At 46.6% G+C, this 20539-nt stretch overlaps 7 protein-coding genes across 7 annotated transcripts; 4 read left to right on the top strand and 3 right to left on the bottom strand.

Moving 5' to 3' along the window:
* Positions 1-1282: 1282 nt before the first annotated feature.
* On the bottom strand, positions 1283-1677 carry PADG_00938 (uncharacterized protein; the record flags this gene model as incomplete). The annotated part of the gene is made up of 2 exons (XM_010757747.1): positions 1283-1462; positions 1510-1677. The coding sequence occupies 2 exons, from the start codon at positions 1675-1677 to the stop codon at positions 1283-1285; spliced, it is 348 nt and encodes a 115-aa protein (XP_010756049.1).
* A 228-nt stretch (positions 1678-1905) lies between these two features.
* PADG_00937 (uncharacterized protein) lies at positions 1906-3018 on the top strand (the record flags this gene model as incomplete). Its single annotated transcript, XM_010758248.1, has 3 exons — positions 1906-1986; positions 2100-2163; positions 2288-3018. 3 exons carry the CDS (start codon positions 1906-1908, stop codon positions 3016-3018), a joined length of 876 nt encoding a protein of 291 aa, XP_010756550.1.
* A 1074-nt stretch (positions 3019-4092) lies between these two features.
* PADG_00936 (uncharacterized protein) lies at positions 4093-5309 on the bottom strand (the record flags this gene model as incomplete). The annotated part of the gene is made up of 2 exons (XM_010757746.1): positions 4093-4922; positions 5000-5309. The coding sequence occupies 2 exons, from the start codon at positions 5307-5309 to the stop codon at positions 4093-4095; spliced, it is 1140 nt and encodes a 379-aa protein (XP_010756048.1).
* An 848-nt stretch (positions 5310-6157) lies between these two features.
* Positions 6158-8121, bottom strand: PADG_00935 (uncharacterized protein; the record flags this gene model as incomplete). Its single annotated transcript, XM_010757745.1, has 5 exons — positions 6158-6613; positions 6675-7015; positions 7076-7317; positions 7384-7752; positions 7829-8121. The coding sequence occupies 5 exons, from the start codon at positions 8119-8121 to the stop codon at positions 6158-6160; spliced, it is 1701 nt and encodes a 566-aa protein (XP_010756047.1).
* A 1960-nt stretch (positions 8122-10081) lies between these two features.
* Positions 10082-10956, top strand: PADG_00933 (uncharacterized protein; the record flags this gene model as incomplete). Its single annotated transcript, XM_010757744.1, has 3 exons — positions 10082-10170; positions 10225-10337; positions 10868-10956. The coding sequence occupies 3 exons, from the start codon at positions 10082-10084 to the stop codon at positions 10954-10956; spliced, it is 291 nt and encodes a 96-aa protein (XP_010756046.1).
* Positions 10957-11796: 840 nt separating this feature from the next.
* On the top strand, positions 11797-15814 carry PADG_00932 (translation initiation factor 3 subunit CLU1; the record flags this gene model as incomplete). Its single annotated transcript, XM_010758247.1, has 4 exons — positions 11797-11833; positions 11901-11969; positions 12043-12098; positions 12164-15814. The coding sequence occupies 4 exons, from the start codon at positions 11797-11799 to the stop codon at positions 15812-15814; spliced, it is 3813 nt and encodes a 1270-aa protein (XP_010756549.1).
* Positions 15815-16951: 1137 nt separating this feature from the next.
* Positions 16952-19999, top strand: PADG_00931 (uncharacterized protein; the record flags this gene model as incomplete). Its single annotated transcript, XM_010758246.1, has 1 exon — positions 16952-19999. The coding sequence occupies one exon, from the start codon at positions 16952-16954 to the stop codon at positions 19997-19999; it is 3048 nt and encodes a 1015-aa protein (XP_010756548.1).
* Positions 20000-20539: the final 540 nt, after the last annotated feature.

The following is a 20539-nucleotide window of genomic DNA, read 5'->3' as shown; positions in this document are numbered from 1 at the left end:
TATTTTCCTACTTCACCACTTGTTCCTTTTTTTCATGACAATGCTTGCTCCTTTGTTCTTTTGTCGTCACCATACGTCCCAAAGACACGGATCAACAATTCGAACTACTTTCTTCGCCCTTGTCCCCTTTCCGTGTCCAACATGCGCCTATTGGAATTGACCGGCCGACTCCTTAGCTGTGTGTGACTGTTCTCCGTTGCATGACCCAAGTCCTATCCTATCATTTTAATATTCAAGTCATCTTTTGACTCTCATCATTTTCACTTTTGTCTGTGCCGACTGTTTGATGCTAAGTTCTTCACCCCTCTCTCTGCTATCCGGATATGTCTCCGACACCTCCTGCCAGACAACAAACGAGGCATGCTCTGGTAGCATATACTCCAAACCACACTCTTGCCTGCCACGATACTAAAATCGACATTCTGATTTCTCCTTGGATCTTTGTTTTTAGAGCGGCTGAATATGAATATGTGGAGAAATAAACGTTATCCCCTTTCTCAACCATGGATGGCGTGTCAATATGAAAAGGCGACGAAAAAGCAGGAGCGCAGAGGACCATGCAAAGAAAAACGAATATATTATTGTGCATGAAACAACCACACGTTCATTCATTAGATTTTTTTTTTTTGCGCTCTCCCATTTATTCATTTTGATTTTTCTCCAGAGCGAGCGGATGTTGACGTTGCAGAACAAAGGACATTTAATATGCAGGCATGCGTGAAAGTAAACGGTGTTTTCCTTCCTCCCGTGCCTGGTAAAACTTGACCAGTAACTCAAACCCCCCGTATTTGAAACGGCTGCTATGGGTTGGCCCCTATTGTCCACGATCTTGCCAATATGGGTTTGCTGAGCTTATGTGTTCTTTTTCTCGAAAGGATTCGTACCTCGTGTTTGGGATGAGACATGATCTTGCACCATATTTCATCTTTTTAACCCTGCCATCTCAAATTATTTTTTGTGTATGTGCAAAGTTTTTTTTGCTTTTTTTCGGTGTGGGATGGCAACATTTGACTCGCGCAGAAGCTGCTTCGCCTGTCAGGAATCAATGTTCATTTCTTTTTCTCTTTCACCTTTGACCTTGGCTTCATGCAGGGTGCGATGTTTGGGCTGCGATCCTCATGCAGAGACCCACTACCTAGAGCTAGGGCTTGGCCCAAAACGGGAAAAGGGCAAACAAAACAAACAATTGTCTGTCTGGGTCAAATATATCACGTGATATTAATGTGGCTTGTATCTTCCAGATATTATATAATATTGCGGCTTCGTTCCAATTCACTAGTTATTAACTAGGCCTAGCGGTGGCGGTGTACAACAACATGTGGCCTTGGGAGAGTCCTGATTCGGCAAGGCGCCTTGGGTCCTCTGCCTTCTTGTCGACGAAGCAAACCAACATCAAAGACATTTTCACAAACTGCACAGTATGATGCACCACTTTGATTGACGGCCCATTGACAATATTCCCCTGGATCAAAGAACAGCTAGTACATTCCATTGTTTAGCTTCACCAACTCCTTGTTTTTCTCGGAATTGTGGAGGGGTTAGAGCATCCCAAACATTGCTGTCACAGGCCTTTCCTGTGGTAAACGAATTCACCACCGCATCATTCAGGGCAACATCATCTGCGTTTCGCTGTCCTTGCTTCTCCTCTGGAGAATTTTCAGTTCGTCTATTTTGCATAAGGCTACGGTAAACCGGAACAGAGGACCTGAGATATAATCAATCAACAGCTGCTTGGACAGCTTGGACAACTTGGCCTCAAAATTATATCCGGTCCACGCCGCGGCTGCCTGATCAATCGATCAACGTCATCTATTGGAAGCGGCCTTGACAAAATTTTTTGGACGGATCCCCTCTGGAGTGACTTTGCAAAGAAGTCTTGAGAAAATATCAGAAGAATAAATAACCATGACGGATGCAGGAGCTGCTGGTCCTAAACCTAGTAGCAGTGTTAAGCTTGTGCTGCTTGGAGAAGCTGCCGTAGGCAAGGTTTGTGATGACCTCCAATCACCAAATTTTGAGTCCTATGGGACACATCCCTGGATGTCCGATAATACTTTTTGGGATTCATGTGCTGACGGATGCATGTTTTCGTCTTGCAGTCCTCACTAGTCCTACGATTCGTCAATAATGATTTCCAAGAAAATAAGGAGCCGACGATAGGAGGTACGAAGCGTTTGCTTCTCTTTATTTGATCCCAATGAAATAAATCATATCATCCTTGTCTTCCTTATCTGTAGTTATCCGTGTCTATATTCCCTAAACCAGTTCTCACTAACCCCACCCACAGCCGCCTTCCTTACGCAAAAATGCTCCCTCCCAACCCGAACCATCAAGTTCGAAATATGGGATACAGCAGGGCAAGAACGCTTCGCTTCCCTCGCACCCATGTACTACCGTAATGCCCAAGCTGCCCTTGTCGTCTACGACCTCACCAAGCCCTCCTCCCTCACAAAAGCCAAGCACTGGGTCGCTGAGCTCCAGCGACAAGCCAGCCCAGGCATCGTCATCTCCCTCGTCGGCAACAAGCTTGACCTAACCAATGAAGACTCTAGCGCAGCAGCAACAGCACCAGGCAGACGGCCTGCTCCATCCGCATCTTCCGGCAGCCGAGGGTCTGCAGGTGGTTCGTCGGGCCCGGACTCCTCTGAGGGCGCCGACAGTGACTCTGCAGCGGATGCCGCTGAGCGAGACGAAAACGAAGATGACGAGGAGGAGGAGCAGGATGCTCGGGCCGGTGATGCGCGGAAGATCTCCACGCGCGAGGCAAGCTCGTATGCGGAGGAGGAAGGGCTGTTGTTCTTCGAAACTAGTGCGAAGACGGGGGTTAATGTAGCTGAGGTCTTCACTGCGATTGCGAATGCGATTCCGGAAACGAGTCTGAAGGGGGCGAGGGGTGTTGGTGCTGGCGCTGGTGCGGGGAACAGTGGTGGTCTTGGTGGTGGGAGGTCTGGAGAGGATGCGCGGATTAATTTAAGGGATCGGGATGCGGCGACGGCGAAGGAGGGGTGTGCTTGTTAAGTCAGGATGGTAACTTTTTTCAAGTTCGATTGGGTTTGGTTTGGTTTCGTGGCTGTTTGATGAAGGGGGTTGGGAAGAAGAATGTGATTAGGTATTATAGTTTGTTTGTGGACAGTTTGGGTTCTCTATTGAAGCTATGATTGGGGGACCGGGGGGGGCGGGGGCGGGAGAGGGGTTTATCTGTTTTTCCTCCCTTCATGGTCTTGGAATGTGTATCCCCAATAGAGCTTCATTATTTCGCGCTATCTGCCACTTTTCTTCTATGATTGTGTCATTTCTTGTTTCTCATTGCAGCCTAGCCTCATCCTTGCTTTTCTTTTTCTGTTTGCTCTCTTGCTACTCATTCCTGAGTGTCTGATTTTGGCATCTCTACCTTTTTCCATCCAGCCATCCCACATCTCTACAATGTAAGTCTGATCAATAATACAAATACAAACTTTGTGTTGGAAAATTAAATTATTGCTAAATTACATATGGCTTTTCATGAGTTTCAGTTTGGTTCCCTTCCCGCTGCCCTTCTAATTCCATCCCTCTCTTTGTTTTTCAAATTTTCGGTTGATTTGCCAACTCTTTCTTTCCACTGCCTGTCTTGATCTCCCTCCTCCACCCAGCATCTTATCATGTCACGCCCTTCAATCATAACTTTTCCTCGTTGGAACTCGATAAACCAAGAAAACCCGAATAACTGAAAACGCCCACCGCCCCTGTCTCCTTCGCATAGCCAGAATCTCGCGCCAGTGCTCAATCCCAAAAAAAGAAAAGAAAAAAAAAAGGTATCCCAATAACCTAAGGTTAAAGCAGAATATAAAAACTAAAGAATAAAACAATAGACAACATAGATTAAGAATGTGGAGAAGTAAAATTTGATATAAACGAAAGAAGCGCGTTATCGACGACAAGTGGGAGAAAGTGCTCTGATGGGACGCAACCACTCCAGAGAAATCCGAATCAAAGGGGAACTAAGAACAATATGATGTTTTGGGGGTTTTCCTTTCAGGAAAAGAAGAGAAATATGACAGGGGAAAGGTAAAAAGCAAAGAAAAAAAACCAAACAAACTGAACAAACGCACAATCTCACAGTCCATCTGCAGCAGCTATCCATCCAAACACCACACCCGTCACAGCAGTCGCAACCGCCCAAACAATCCCCCATCCCACCGCACCCTCTAGCCCCGCCCCACTGATCGTCCCAACAACCTGCACAATCGTATTCAACATAATCATCGTCGCTAGCACTACAGTGCGCGATGCCAATACCCGCGTCTTTGTCAACAGCCCCAGCCAGTACCTGCGATACAGCGACGTGACAAGCAGCTCACCAGGTCGCTCGACGTGCTTCCGCCCCTTTGGCGCTTCTTGACGGTCAAGGGACGCAGCCCCGATACAACTGACGAAGAGAAAATCGCGCAGGGCGTAGCCTGCGGGCAATAGGGTGGTGAATAGGGAGACAAAGCCTCTTGGCCCTTCATGAGCGCGGCGCAGGTCCGGCAGGCCATCGAAGTGCATGACCAGGCAGCTTGGGAGCCAGGTGGCGAAGCTGGTGTAGAGGGATACGGTGTAGATGGCTGTGGCGACGAGGGTGGTGTAGACAGTTGTTGGGGTGTCTGTGAGAATTGTTGGCTTTTGTTTGGTTTTACCTTTGGCGGCTGTGCTGGTGCTGGCTGTGCCGGTGCGGGCGCAAAGCCGTGAACAAAGTCGAGAACAAATGCGGCTGCAGGTGCAGGAGATAGGGTGTTCCTGGTGCACGCGGCTTGGGGCGCGGAAGATGCAGAATGGGACGGCGATGGAGAAGATGGTTATGAACACGACCGTTAGCATGGTCGTAGGGCGGGTTCCGTAGAAGCTACAGAGGAGGACATAGGTCGGGAGATGGGTTAGGAAGATGAAGGATGCGACATCGCGGGCTGTAAGGATATAGGGCATGGTTAGTGTTGGTCAGGTTGAGTGCGCGAGCAAAGGGGGACTGGGGTATGTAACTGACCGTCGTATCCCAAGACCCAAGCAACAGTTAACTCAACAGCTCTCCATGTCAACAATCCTCCAACCTGCCACCAATGATCATAATACTTGCTAGTCCAGGCAAGATCTCCGCGTGTAATCTGGGTGCTAAGGGAGAACAGCGCGGTGCTGAGTGCCAGACTAGATAACAAAATGCCGCTGTATTGCACCACACAGAGGAGCCAGTTAGGGGCATCTCTAGTTGCGACCTGCTCTACATTGGATGCGGCAGCTTTCACTTTCGTCCGCGAGCTCGCCTTCACTGGCGTCGTTGATGCCTTTCGAGGCGGCATTTTTAATGATTCGTCGTACGCCTCGGCGGCGGTGAGTGGCGGAGTGGGATCGTGACGTTGGCGCCTTGCGTATTGAATTGTTTGGGATGATGCGAACGGGTTGAAAAAACTCAGGTGTTCGGATTTTGCGAGTTAAACGTGGCACAAGGACCGGATTCCTGATAGTGGCGGTTCTTGTGTGTTGATCGCAGATCAGGGATTGTTTTGATGTTATGTTTTTAATCGATGGGAGGAGCGAGCCGATGACGTCATGGCAGCTTTCGAGAGCCAGGTTGTTTACAAACGTCTGATTGGCTAGTTTTATCTCCAACTTTCCATGGAACGAATTGCCTTGGAAACCGTGGAAAATATCAAGGGAAATGCGGAGGATGAATACTACGGGTGGAATTTTAACTGAAAAAATGGTTAGGGTATTATTGTTGCATCTTCTGCCGTGAAAATACTTTCCTGCGGACAAATTAGCTAAGGGCTTTGCCAGCCAAGAGCCATCTGTAAATGTGTACAAATTGCCTGCGTACAGGACATGGGATGTCGTATTTTGCCTGCTTGATGAATTCCAGGGATGTCCTCTTGAGTTAAGAACCGAAAACATCTATATACACAAATATTAAAACTTGTAATTAAACTGGTTAAAGCAAGGGTGTGTGTCCACTGAACACTTCTATAATACAAGCAAATAGGAAATTTTAGACTGGCGGAGTATAAATTTGAAGGGCCGGAACGCCTATTCAAACCGCGGACCCATTAAGTAAAAGGGTTATTTTAGATAAAAAACACAAAGAGTGACAAGATACGTATCGAAAACAAAATGGTCAGCTTGTAGTTCACGAGCAAAAACGCACACTCCTTTAATCATCATCTCCTCCTCCTCCTTCTTCTTCTTTGGGTTGAACCACACCGATCTCTACAGTTCCAGCCTCTCTACCTCTCGTATCGCGAATGACCGCCTTGAATGACCCATTGTGCCAAAAGTCCTTGACAGTAAGTTCTCGGGTCCTGCCCAAGCTCTCAATATCGCTAATTCGATTTAGGGTCTTTTCCAGGTGTTCGGCGAAGCCTGGCTCATTGCAAATCTCCCTGAAGGCAATTTGCATCGGAACGGAGTCCGCGCGAACCATGGCATTGGAGTCGATGGTGAATATGTTATCGTGATCGTAGCTCTGGATAAAGTCTGCTCTTGTCATGACTTGTCGCGCTTCGTGAAGAGGCATCTGTGGAAGGATGTGTCCCTGTTCCGGGTGATAGGTTTTGTCCATGCCCTTTTCCCGGTCGACCAGCTCTTTAGCGAGGACCATTGCGGCAGACTAGAGATGAGATGAGTAAGAAGTATAAATGGCACAGCAAAAGGGGTAAATTGGCCGTTACCGAGTATTTCTGCTCATTCATAACATCATCGTCCATTTCCGCACCCAATATCCAGCATTTGTTGAGAAACCATTTCTTCTCCGCCTGGCATATCTGCGCACATGTCCCCAACATGTCCCTTGATTTTGCAACGCGATTGAGAAATGTTAGCCGGCCGCCAACCCTGTCATAGACCTGTTCAAGAATCGAATCTTCGAGGGTCTCGTTAAAGTATTTCTGCCTGTATTGCCTAAGAGCTATCATCGCTTGATTCTTGGGAAGATCAGGAACAGGAATAATCTCCATTCGGGTGGCGTAACGCTTTAACCGTTCATAGACCCAGTAATCATCGCTGTTGAAAACTACACTGTTGTTAATACGCAGGGCGACGCGAAAGGAGCCAATCAGTACATTTAACTCACTCATTGTTACCAGGTTGCTTGCTGCCCATTGCTCAGCACGTTGCTGGATCATCTCTAGAAGGTCACGCCCATCTTCATCGTCTCTGACAAGATGGGTGCTGTTAACAATTAACACCAACGGTCTCCCGCCCTTGTGCCGCCGCGCAAGCGCGACTTTCTCAAGTTTATTGAGAGCTCGTTCAATATCCAGCAAGGCTGTGGTGTCCCGAGGTCCTCTAATGCTGAACAAACTGCCGATATAGCTATAAAATAAAACATGAGTAAACCTTCCGATATATCATTTTGAGGGGTTTGTCATATATACGAACTCTTCATGAAACTCAAAGTCTAGAGCCTTGCCGAGTCGTATACGGAAAATCTCAAGGTCTGCATGTGCTTCGAAAAATGCGACTCCATCGCCATTAATTTTCCTCATGGCATCGAGAAGCATGGACGTCTTTCCAGTTCCTTTTTCGCCGATAATCAGGTAGTAGCGGCCTCGAATGGTACCATTGACTATCTGATCAACCCTATTCTGCTCCTCACGTTCGACCCAGTGACCCGTATCACTGCCATCGGTGCCCATTGAAGGCGCCACGCCAGCAACCTCGAGAACTGGATCTCCTGGGTTGAAGGCATTGTCCATTTTCTCCAAGACTAGATGTTTATAGTACCGATGATAAGAGTATCCGGCCGCACTGTGTGTATGCGCGAATGGGATAGTTAGGGCACCTATACCAAACCCAGCATGTAGAGAACGTTATATGGTCTCACCCTACAACAGCGATTGACGCAAACATAGTTGCTGCGGCTTCCAGCATTTTCAGGATCGTAGACTTAAGGGAAGGGCCGGGATCCTCGTCTTTCTTCTTCTTCCTAGTGCCCCCATTTCCATCATCTTCTTCTTCAAGCCCGTTCTGATTTAGGGACGGGGACCCGACTGGTATATTCTGCACATATCGCCGGGTCGGAGGAAGAACAGACCAAGGGAGAAATCGGGGACGAATTGCCCTTGGCCTGGAGGATACTATCGCCTGTGCACCACCGCATATGCGATTCCAGCGCATTGCGCGGACATAGACAATGAAGGTCGTTTGGCTCTTGGTGGTTAAGTGGTTAGGCGGTGAGAGGATAGTTAATCTCGGAGGGAATGTGACTGATCGTGAGAGTTAGTAATAGCCTTGCGGCCTGCTGTGTATTTTAACACCAAGGCGGGGGAAATGAATATTGGAAGTTGTAGTTAATGTATGAAAGAAAACAAAAAGGAGTGGAGTTAGCATGAGAACAGCTTGCAAAAGACAGAAAAGAAAACAAAAAGAAAACAAAAAATTTAAACGACTCTACAAAGTCGGAATTTGCTCCTAGAAGAAAACCTTCGTCGGAAGGTCACCAAAACACAGCCATTGTCAGCCACACTTGGAGCAGAGTGTTTTTGCCCGCTTAACCGCTGCCAAGTTCTTTTCAGCAATCTGTTACGAGTTGGACATATCTATTGTTCCACTGGACACCGCTTGGCTGGCTGGCTGGTATCGATATACAAGTTTTCTTCTTTATCGCCGCCTCCACAGCTGGATGTCGGAGGATGGCGAAGAATTTAGCAAAGATGGCGTTTTATTATTCTATTTTACCGAAAAAGTCGCCAGATGAGTTTTTCAACAAAATGCATATACCGAACGTAACTCCCATATCTTTCGCCATCAATCAAGAGAACAAAAGGGGACCAGACACATTGCTCTAATGCAAAACGCGATTCAAATATCGTGCCGTTAGATGCACCCACCATCAACCCCGCAGCCTTCAAATTTCCCTTATCATCAGTCGCCCCTTCAACGGGGTACCTTTTAACCGAGATCAGTGACCCCGAACTGTGTTTGGCAAACGAAAATGTGATGTCGCTTCATTTAAGAATGCAAAGTGGATCAGAAAGAGGTTAGCCTGTTGGTTGTGCGAGGCCATCTGAAGCTGAAGGATTCAGAAGCAAAAGGTCGGCTAGCGGGCTCGCGGCCACCTTTTCCCTGGCTCCTGGCTGATATCCTCCGCCGCATTGCGGACTCCGTTTGTGTGATATCGGGTGCTCCAGGAGCTTACCAAGTGTGATTATGCGGATGGGTTAGTTAGGTAAGATGCACTTGGCCATGGTGATAATTTTTATTCGCGGCTTTCCTGCCGGATGAGGTGACTCTATTGCACGGATGAATGGATGGTGGGTTATTACGGAGTGGAATAGGTAGAAAACGGGCCTTTTCCTTGAGTCCAGCTCAAGTTGCGCAAACAGCGGAAAGCAGAGAAGTCGAAAGAGGACAATAATGGCTTATGGGATGACGAATAATCAATGTCTTTACCTCCACCCGGGAAGAATTTGCACAAATGCAAATGTCAGATTTGTGCTGACAGCAACTCCAGACAGGAAGATCTTCGTAGACATCGCACGATAATTCCGCGGCGGTCAACTATATGTCTGGTCTAAATTACCCTTTTGGACTTGGTCCCTGATGGAAGATGGCGCTTTTAAATGATGTTGGCTCTTGTGACGTTATCCTGCGTTAAATGCTTGGGACCGCAGAGGCGATTAGACAGAGCAAGGAGACGTTGGTTTGTCGAGACAGTATCCCTGGATCCTGCTTTCAATAAATATACCGTCATAACGCGAATGAATAAAACATACACATGGTATCAACCGATAGTGAGATATTCCGGCTAAACGTTCCATAGCCGATCGCCCTGCATATCTCGAGTCATCATATGAAACCGTATCACTCACGCCAGAAGTTGGAGAATGGTTTTAAAAGCTCTGTTTATTTAATTGATGCTATGAATCACAGCTCATTACCAATAGCACGGTTAAAGTACAACAGATGATATAAATGGTATGATTTGGCGATATCTAGATTCAGTTTGATATGAAGTCTAGTCTATTTGTTCATCTAGAATCCAGACAATACGCTGTACCAGCTCACTTTGCGCGATTGTCCTCTATGTCAACTCCTTACCTATTCTAATAGGTGATATTACGTCTCTATATTCGACATGGCGGACACTCCCATCACCTGGCATCCTCACACGAAGGATGATCCCCTTACTAGGTTGGGACAAGGCACAGATACGGATATTTTAATGTGAGTTCTAGAGAGAGAGATTCGACAGTAGTAGCTCATGTGCATAAACTATAGTATTAACTCAACGATGGTGACTCCACCATCTCGACTTCGGAGGAAACATCGAAGTATGCTCAGCAATCCCCGTAATCCTGAGGCCGTAAAGGAGGTCCTCGTCATGGCGTTTGGTGTGTTCAAACGATCCTATATCTGCTGGATATATTGGATGAGGGAGCATAGACAGGATACGTATAAGGAGACAAAATACATTGTTGATTTTGTAAATCAGGAGAACGTCTGCATTTTGTTTTCAACATTGACAGGGCATATTTTATATATTCTATTAAATTGTAAAGGAAATCTCAAAAGATAGTTACAGACTGCCAGATGATCTTCGATCATGACATCGGAGGAAGCGGTATTAAGAAGACAGCAGAGTGTCTGTCTGGGTTCCCCTGAGCAATTGAATCCAGCTACGAGCATCGACTCGCAATGGCCATTAAAATCAATGCCTGTCCCCAAGTGGAGGATTACGATTCGCGCAGGTTCGCAGAGATCAGCTAGCTCTGTAGTTGATCTGAGCGAAGATCGAAATGCTGAGTACAAACAACATCAACTGCATATATACGGGCGTCGTGTTGTCTAATATGTCCGTTAACGACGCCGGTTATGAACAACTATCAATTTCTTGAGATGAGTCCACTAATATCGAATCCAGTCGACATGGGCAAGATGCAGGAATATTTCCGCTCCAGCGGGTATAAATCGGTTGATGCATTGAGAATACTTCCTGCGGATGATACCTGAACACGGCGGTCGTTGAAATACTGATCCTTCAATCATTCCAGTTAACCACGGTTCTGTGAAAAGGGACAGGAAGACGAGTTATCAGGATAAACCGGCGACCAAGTTTGCTGACGATAGTTTTGTCATTATTTCCACATCCAGAGTGCTTGTGCTTGTGTGATCTGTGATCCGCAATGTTGTTAGATCATATCGGCATAGACGAACAACTAACCTTATTCCTCCTTTTTTAACCGCAATGTCTACTCATTGCTTCAACCTTCTGCGATTCAGGTACATGTATGGAGACTTTCAATCCAAGCTAGTGCCTTATTCTTCCCAGTAGTATATCCATAAGAGCCGTTGTACTTCTTTTACACCTTTTTTTTTTTTTTTGGGGGGGGGGGGGATGAGGTTTAGAATTAGACTCTCGGCCCGAGCGGCGGCAGTAGCTCACCTGAACGGGTTTAGTGCCACCAGTGCTGCAGTGCTTCTTTTGCTCCTGGGACCGATGGTTTCCGAGGAGAAATTCCGGCTCCGTGAAATTTTCTCCAAGATTTGCTTCCGTCAAAAGCAGTGGAATATATATATATAATCTGAACGGGCTAAAAATTCCTGCTCCTCCTCACCTCAACCCTATAGACTGGTCTCCTTTTTTGCTTTATTTTGCCATTTTGCTTTCATTTGTTTTTATTTGTTGCTTTATTGCACCCATTGAGTCTCTAGTCGTCCCAAGAAAAAAAAAACACAAAACCCAAAAAAAAAAAGAGAGAAGAGAAGAAAAGTATTGGGACGGCCTTTAATCCTGTATACTTACCTTTAAGCTTGCGGACTGACATCGTTTGCAGCGTTAAAGCAATAGTAATGGCTCAGCCTACTCAGGAGAAAGAACATCCTCAAGGTATGAGGGATTTTGAAAGCCTGGCGAGCAATCAAATTGAGAATGCTAATACGCACATTACCCACAGAGGTTGCGGAACAAAATGGAGTTGAGCAAACTTCTAATGGAAATCATGTAGACGGAGAACAAGTTGGAGGTATAGAGCGCTCTGTTAATCACTTATTGACTATAAATTAATTCCTGATGACCGATTTTGGGGTTGAATGCAGGTCTTTTTCAAATTTCCGTCAAGCTTCCTCACGAGCCGTATACCATCCAAGTTACGGTGAGAAACTCTTTCCCTCCCGCTAATTCGAACATCAGTTTTAATGTGATCAATTTTTTCTATAGGTATCGAGCCAGGAGCAAGTCCAGGATGTTCGTCAGTCGATTGTCGAGTTACCAGGTACCTTTCAGTACACGAGCTTCCACTTGGAGCATAGTGGAACCAGAATAAACGACTATGTTGAGTTGTCCGAGGTCAAGGGCCTCCAGGCCGATTCCGAAGTTGTTTTGATCGAGGATCCGTACACCGAGAAGGAGGCCCGGATGCATGTAATTCGGATAAGAGAGTTGATTGGTGCGGCCGGAGATCGCATTGACAACTTGCACGGCATCTGTGCTGGTTTGTCACTCCATGATGCCGTCGCCGCTGGTGAACAGTTATCCGACACAAAAGAAGGGCAAGATGCCCTGGCCAACGGTCATGCCCTTTCAGACTTCGAAGTGTCGGTGCCACCCGTCCTGCAAACGATTCTCCCCCGAATTCAACCCCCACTTCCCAAGACGGTCAAGGCAATTTCCCTGTCGCCCTGGAATCCCCCACCATACCATCTCCGCCAACGCGGACACCTATTATATCTCCAGGTAACCACGAATGAAGGCGAGCAACATCAGATAACATCCCATGTATCCGGGTTCTATGTGAACAAATGCTCAAATGCCAAATTCGACCCCTTCCCTAGACCCGCTCCTAAGAACTACAGCGCCCACTCTCTCCTGACGCTGATCTCGATGCTGTCCCCGTCCTTCGATGCTGCGTTTAAAGCCATACAGGAGTCAAACAACAAAAAAGATTTGTTGACTACTTTTCCCATACAAAACTCCATCCCCAACAACCCATGGCTTGTGCCGGCGGCTTCTTCACCAATTACGGCCCATCAGGCCGATATCACTCGTTCCCAGGAGAACTATTTGATTTCCGGCGTGGATAACTCTGAAACCTTGAGAGACTGGAATGAAGAGTTCCAGAGTACAAGGGAACTGCCCAGGGAAACGGTCCAGGATAAAGTCTTCAGAGAACGTTTGACCTCAAAGCTTTTTGCTGACTACAATGACGCCGCTGCCCGTGGTGCTGTACTGGTCGCCAGAGGCGAAATTGCACCTCTGAACCCAACTGAAGGGAGAGACGCTCAAATTTTCGTTTATAACAACATATTCTTTTCCTTTGGAGCTGATGGAGTTGGCACTTTTGCGTCGGAAGGTGGCGACGAGGCTGCTAGGATTGCAGTCGGAAAGGACATTGTGGGCGTGAAAGCCGTCAACCAGCTTGATATCCCCGGCCTCTTTACCCCTGGCACTGTTGTCGTTGACTACTTGGGCAAGCGGTTGGTTGGACAGAGCATAGTTCCTGGCATCTTCAAGCAACGGGAGCCTGGCGAACACCAGATTGATTATGGCGGAGTTGAGGGTAAGGAGATTGTCGCAGCGCACCAGGACTTTGTGCCTGTGTTTGAGAAACTGTCTACTTCTCTGCGAGTGAAAAAGCATCCGGTCTGGGATAAGGAGGGTAAAAGACACGATCTGGAAGGGAGTGTGGAGACAAAGGGACTCTTAGGTGCGGATGGTCGAAAATACGTTCTCGACCTTTACCGGATAACTCCTTTGGATATTGCATGGACTGAAGATGCTGACGGACATGAGCCATATCCCCACAGAATGTCTGTTTTGAGGTTGGAGCTGGTTGAGTCGTACTGGAGATTTAAGATGGGCCAGTATGTGAAGGAGCAAGTTGAACTGCGAAAGGCTGCGAAGAAAGACGCTGAAAAGATTGAAGCACCAAAGGGAGACGAGACGGAGGCACCATCAACGGATGGAAAAGGTGAAGGTGAAAAGAAGCCCGTCGATGGAGAACAGGAACGTGTTGACATCTCCGCCTTTAAACTTGCCCTCAACCCCGATGTCTTCAGTGGACAAGTGCCTCAAACCGATGAAGAAAAGGAGGAGTGGGCTCAGGATGAGGAGGAGGTCCGTTCGGCCTGCCAATATCTGATTTCCAAGATAATTCCCGAACTTATCCAGGATTTGCACAATGGTGACGTAGGGTTCCCAATGGACAGCAGATCGTTGACCCAACTTCTCCACAAGCGAGGTATCAATGTTCGATACCTGGGCAAGTTAGCCAGGCTCTCGCAAGAAAAGGGGCAAAGGCTGGCTGCTCTGAGCACACTTTTGATCCAAGAGATGGTGTCTCGTGCCTTCAAACATATTGCCAACCGATATCTGCGATATCTTCCACCTCCTTTCGCCGCGTCCTGCATTTCACATCTGCTGAACTGTTTGCTTGGGACAAAACTCAACTCAAACCCACTCCCGGAAATAGACGAGGAATTGAGGGAATTCTACCCAGAGGGTGATTTCTCTTTCGAAAAAGTTACTCCCACTTCTTTGAAAGAGGATATCGAAAAGAACATCAAGGTCCGTTTTAGATTCAATTTGGATCCTAGCTGGGTTGAATCTCTCAAACGCCTTCAAATCCTGCGAGATATCGCTATCAAGCTTAGTCTTCAGTTAGGTGCTCGTGACTTTGCGTTTGAGCATTCGCAGATCAAACCTCAGGAACACTCGCCTGTTACCAATGGCACTCGCGCTTCACAAGATGAGCAGAGCAAGAAAAAGAAGAAGAAGGGAAGCAACAATGCTTCCCCAAGCCGGACTTTGGGAAGCCCTAAACCCGCTATCACTTTTGTACCGGAAGATATTCTTAACATCATGCCTCTGGTTAAGGATGCTTCCCCCCGAAGTGCACTGGCGGAGGAAGCCTTGGAGGCTGGGCGTATTTCGTTGATGCAGAACCAGAAAGAGATTGGACAAGAGCTTATCTTGGAATCTCTGTCCCTCCACGAGCAAATCTATGGCATCCTTCACCCAGAGGTGGCAAAGTTGTACCACCAGCTCTCCATGATTTACTACCAGACAGACGAGAAGGAAGCCGCTGTTGAGTTGGCCCGGAAAGCTGTCATTGTTACTGAGAGAACAATGGGTGTCGACTCTGCCGACACTATTTTGAGCTACCTTAACCTGAGTTTATTCGAGCACGCATCAGGCAATACGCGAACCGCCCTCGTTTATATCAGACATGCCTCAGAGCTATGGAAAATTATCTATGGTTCTCATCACCCTGACTCTATCACCACCATGAACAACGCTGCTGTCATGCTTCAGCATCTCAAGAAATACTCCGACTCCCGCAAATGGTTTGAATCTTCCTTGACAGTCTGCGAAGGCCTCTTCGGAAGACAATCCATAAACACCGCCACCATTCTCTTCCAGCTTGCCCAAGCCCTCGCTCTCGACCAAGACTCAAAGGCAGCCGTTAACCGCATGCGTGATGCCTACAACATTTTCCTCAACGAACTTGGTCCCAACGATCGAAACACCAAAGAGGCAGAAAGCTGGCTTGAACAACTCACGCAAAACGCCGTGTCCATCGCTAAGCATGCGAAGGACATCCAAGCGCGCAGACTGCGCCGGACCAATCTTTCTCCTCGCGTGACCATGGGAACCAAACCGCTTCCTCAGGTTGGTCAATCGAACCCCGCGACTACCAACGGGGCAACATCTAATAAACCAAACGGACTAGACTCGAGAAGCATTGATGAGCTTTTGAAGTTCATCGAGGGAGGCGAATCTAGCAACCCTCGCACTAAGCAGAAGAAAAGAGCTGCAACCACCAATCCCAAGCTCCGTGGATCAAAACAATCCCCCGTGAAAATCACCTGAAAGTGTGTTCTTGTATTATTTGACCTCAAACATATCAATTGTTTTTTTATCATTCAATTGCATTTTTTCTTCTAACTTTGTTATTACTATGTCCCTTTTTTTACTTTCTCCCGTTTTGCTTTTTATTTTTGTCAAAGTCGAATCATGACCCGTCCACGCCGGAAAAGTTCTTCTTGCAAAAGCTCCAGATACCGTTGAGCGGAAATTTTCCTCTGTTTTTCTATACAAATCCCGAAGACATAGTAAAATGCGAGAACCTTTCCTCTTTAGCCAGCATTGTTTTTGAGTTTTTCCATATATGTGGATGATTGCACTGCGATGTCCATTGTGAACCCTTCTTCCCTTTTGTAACCATCTCAACTCACAAACTATTCGTATTTTGCATTTTATATATACTATCATGTCTATTTGTTTGTGGTATTATTTCGTTGTACAAAGTATAGGGATCTACATAGCACTGTTTCCATTTTATCATTTTGTTCTTGATTTTGTAATGTTCCCATTTTTTATGCCACTTTGTTTGTTCGTTCCAGTATGTATAGTTGATTAAACGCTACTTCATAGGCACCAGGCAAAGGGGAAGAACATTGTATTATAGAGATGAATTTTGAAACCATTGGCATCTTCTCTCATTTCGTGATTTACTCCTGGATAGATTTTTTTTTCCCTATGAACCCCCCTTTCAGTAGTATGGGGAAAGTTCGTGCCTATGACGCACGCCAAGGAGAAATTTAGGGCTGAAATTTCCGTGGTCATGTGACTACCATTGTTTACATCGTCCGAACTTCTCCGTAGACATTGTAGAAATGTGTCTTAATAGTAGCACCAATAATACGACCAAATAGCCATTATTGCATATTTTAATACCCCACAGCTTTGTCCGATATATTGATTTATTCCTTACATTTCCATGAATTAAGTATCCTCTGAACGCCACGCTAGGTCATCCCTGGAGAGCCCTTCTGCCGCGGGCAGCCAGGAGTGGTTGAGCTGCGCAGGCATGTCGATGAAGTCCAGGTATGCTGATGATATATAACCGCTTGATTACCTGCTCGTGAGTGATGGCATTATGGGCATTGGCACTAATAGCAAGGGAACGAAATTCAGGTTGAACAGCCATTTCCCCCGCTCGCAATAATGGCTTCAAACTCCGCAACCTCGCGCCTAAGGCCCTCCGCGTCTGAAGTCCCCATCACGTCGAGATGGTGTAATAGGGCATTGCGTCCTTTAACATCTACAATATTGCGTCTGGAAAAACACTGGAAGATAACCCCGTTGGGCGCTCCGAACTTGAATAGCGCCAATGCGTGCAGCCTCGATCAGGACAGCCGCACTGTGACGAGAGAGGAGAGGGAAACTTCCGAATCAGAGTCTACCCCCAATGATCCGACTTGGGTTCCAGGCCGTGCTATGCGCAAACGTATTAGGCATAAATATTCCACTCGTGCTGGGAGCCGGTCGAGGGTCATTGTGAGGAGTCCAGAGGCTCAGAAGCTCTTGCCCGGGCAGTTTTCTCTCCCCACTCCTTTAATAAAGGGACAGTGCCGACAAGGTCAGACGGTGGATGGGGCAAACGGGAATGCAAATACGAATTCTACGGTTGTGGATTCTAATGAAGACTCGTCAACCCAAAATTCCCGTCGGGTTTCTACGAAACGTAAGCCGCCGCCCTATTCGGGATGGAATAGTCAGAAGACATGGAAGGACTCGTGTGAGGAGTATAATGAATCGTCATATATTGCGATCGCGCAGGGTATTTTCCAAGTTTGGGATACATTTCTTATAATGACAGCTCCACAACAAAGCATTAGCTGCGGGGCAAGATCCCTTATGTCAATGGCTTTGGATACAACTTCCATGTATATTGCTCAAGAACAGGAGGTTGCTGACAATTGCGAAGACAAAGACGAGCAGATCGATGTGGCAGATCTTATTTTCACAGAACTAGAAAATATTTATGGAACACCTAATGCAGGATGGAAACCGCTCAAAGCTCTTGTACGACTCCATGGCATCCGTTTAGTTTGCGAGGGGATTCAGAAAAGGTGGATATCTCCGATGATAGGCCGCCAACTTGTATTGAATTCAATTGAGTCATCTTCGTACGATGCTGCGAGAGAAATATTGTCGGCCCTTCTTTCTGTTTCCCAGAGAATTGAAGGTCCTAGCCATCTGGATTGTACATTGTTTTCATCCAGGAGTTTTGGGGTATTCCATACTTTGGCTACATACGTCAACAAATCTAGTCATTTAAGCTTCTTCTTTCGTGAGGTCGGGACTTTATTACGGTACGGCATCGTGCCTGTGGAGTGGATAGCCACAGAGTCCATGAAACCGTTTGTGACTCATGCTATTCAGTCAATATCATGTGAGGATGGTGACTGTTCCGCTTCCGCCCTATTTATTGTGAATATGATTCTTGTCGCTTCTGGGTCGGACACTTGCGTCGATATATCAACTTTCGAATCGCCCCAGGACAAAGCACCGAATACGTCACAAGCTCTTCGAGGGATACCAAAACCGCATCTCACATATCGGAATATCTCGACGAATTCGAACGGGAGAACAGACGAAAGTTTAACAATTGCTTTGAATAATAGCATTTCGAGTATTTTAGGTATTCTGTGTAGTGCACATATTGTGCGTTTTGGAAACCAACCACATGCATCGTCATCAACTGCTTCTTCCATGCAGCATGTACTAGCTAGGCTGTCAGCCATAATGCAGCATGATATACAAGCAGCATCACTTGATATAGCACAAGATCGCACAAGATCGCAGCTTTTACGAACTGGGTATATCTTGATGGCAGATTATCTTCTTAACTGCAGGATCAATAGATGCAGCGGGCAGGGAGAAACAGATGTTGCTATCATGTCCGGGCTTTTAACTGCCTTTGAATCTTTTACTAGCCGGTTGAAAAATCGAAAAGATCTCACGGGTAGCCTGTCGACGTTCGTGACTCATGTATCGCAGAATTGTGGTCGAGCCCGAGCAGATGATGGATTCAATCAACTGGAACTATTTACGGATGCGCTTATAGATGCTAGTTTACAACGGTATCCTACGCTTAGAGCTCTTCTGAGCAAGGTCGCTGTTGATGCGGCACTGGACTTTGCCGAATACACTCTCCACCCTGATCACCACTCTTGGGCTGCTCATATACAGACTAAAGTGGGGTCATATACGCATGCCCCCTTCCACCAAGGCGTGATGGTACCGTTGACACCATCGCTGGCTTTGTCAAAGAGTGGCTATATATGGGAAGACAGTATTGGAGAATGGATAGCTGCAGTCCCTGGCAAGAGGGTACAGAAGGGGCCAGGTCGCCATAAGAACCGCAAAGGTTCCTCGACGGACCCTCGAGATGTCCCATCAAATTTAAGTAATTCGGAGGATGCGAGAATGTCTAGAAGCTCTAGTAAGTTTTCAGCTTCTTCGGAGGGGTATAATTCAAGTATTACATCATCAGACTCCCCCTATCCATCTTGTTCTCGGAGACGGAAACGAATCGTCAACTTCCCGGAACCGAACTCGAGCAAACGAAACAAAGCCGCATATACCTCTACACTCAGCGCATCTACTCGTCGGCTATGGTCCAGGGGCAAACGTGCTTGGAATCTCTATATCGATGAACGCGGGGACAGCGAGCCTGACCCGTTAATACCTGATCAATTTACACACTTAGAAACTGCAACGAAATTTCATGAATCTGAACCCATTCTATACACTACAAGAGCGTTACGTGAAAGAAAAAGGAACAATTATCCTCATTCTCCTGTTGCTGTTGAAGTTAAAGTGCCATTAGAGGCTCCAAGATACCGAAAAGCGGTTGAGGTCGCCATATCCAATACCAAGAAAAAACAGATGGAGGGAAAGCCTAGCAAATTTCCCATAACAAAAAAACGAGTGCAAGCGCCAGCAAAGTCAGATAGCGGTAACGATGTCAGTAGTGACGATGACGATAACGATAACGACGAAGATGTCCTCGCCATTGAGCCACCTCGTCTTTACCCTTTGCAATGCTATAGCTCTAACACAACCAACCCGCGTATCTCTTCCCCCGTGAATATGATAACTCGTCTCCGTTCGACTAGATCTTCTTCATTACGAAACCTACCCATAGTGTGCGCTGCAGAAAATAATCTCGATGGCTCGAGTGATGATGAACTGAGTTTCCTTTGATTGTTTTTATCGTGCTATTTGATCATGAATATTACTGCTCTTGTCATCATTTGGGTCGTTGACACTGCATTTGATAGTTTTCTAGCCGTTCACCCCTGTCAACAGACGGAATAGGAGCACCGCAAAGACGCCAGAACATACAGTCTATGTTTTATCTCGAATATTTGTTCCGTGTTGGATGATGTGATACCCTTGTTGGATTTATCGTTTTTTCTCTACCACATTTCTTTATAGAAATGGTCGAGAGGCTGTCGTCACTGTTTGGAGTACGGTGTATTAACAGCTGAAAGATGCCCATTATTGGGAGTTTTTATGGATTCTATTACACCTATTTTCTGTTGGAGGATTTTAAATACAACAGCTACCTTGGGCTTTTTTGTAACACCTCAATTAGGAGTGTGTAAGGAATAGAGCTGTTCTTGATTCGTTGTGGGTACGACCAATGTGGTGTAACCCGATTTTCTGAAAATTTCGACTTCCTTCATCGTTAATCGACATTCCAAAATTGAATGGTGCATTACACCTCCCCACTTCGCCTGT

The sequence above is a fragment of the Paracoccidioides brasiliensis genome (assembly GCF_000150735.1).
Source record: "Paracoccidioides brasiliensis Pb18 unplaced genomic scaffold supercont2.1, whole genome shotgun sequence".
NCBI classification, from domain to species: Eukaryota; Fungi; Ascomycota; class Eurotiomycetes; order Onygenales; family Ajellomycetaceae; genus Paracoccidioides; species Paracoccidioides brasiliensis.
This window is presented reverse-complemented; position numbering and strand designations above follow the sequence as displayed.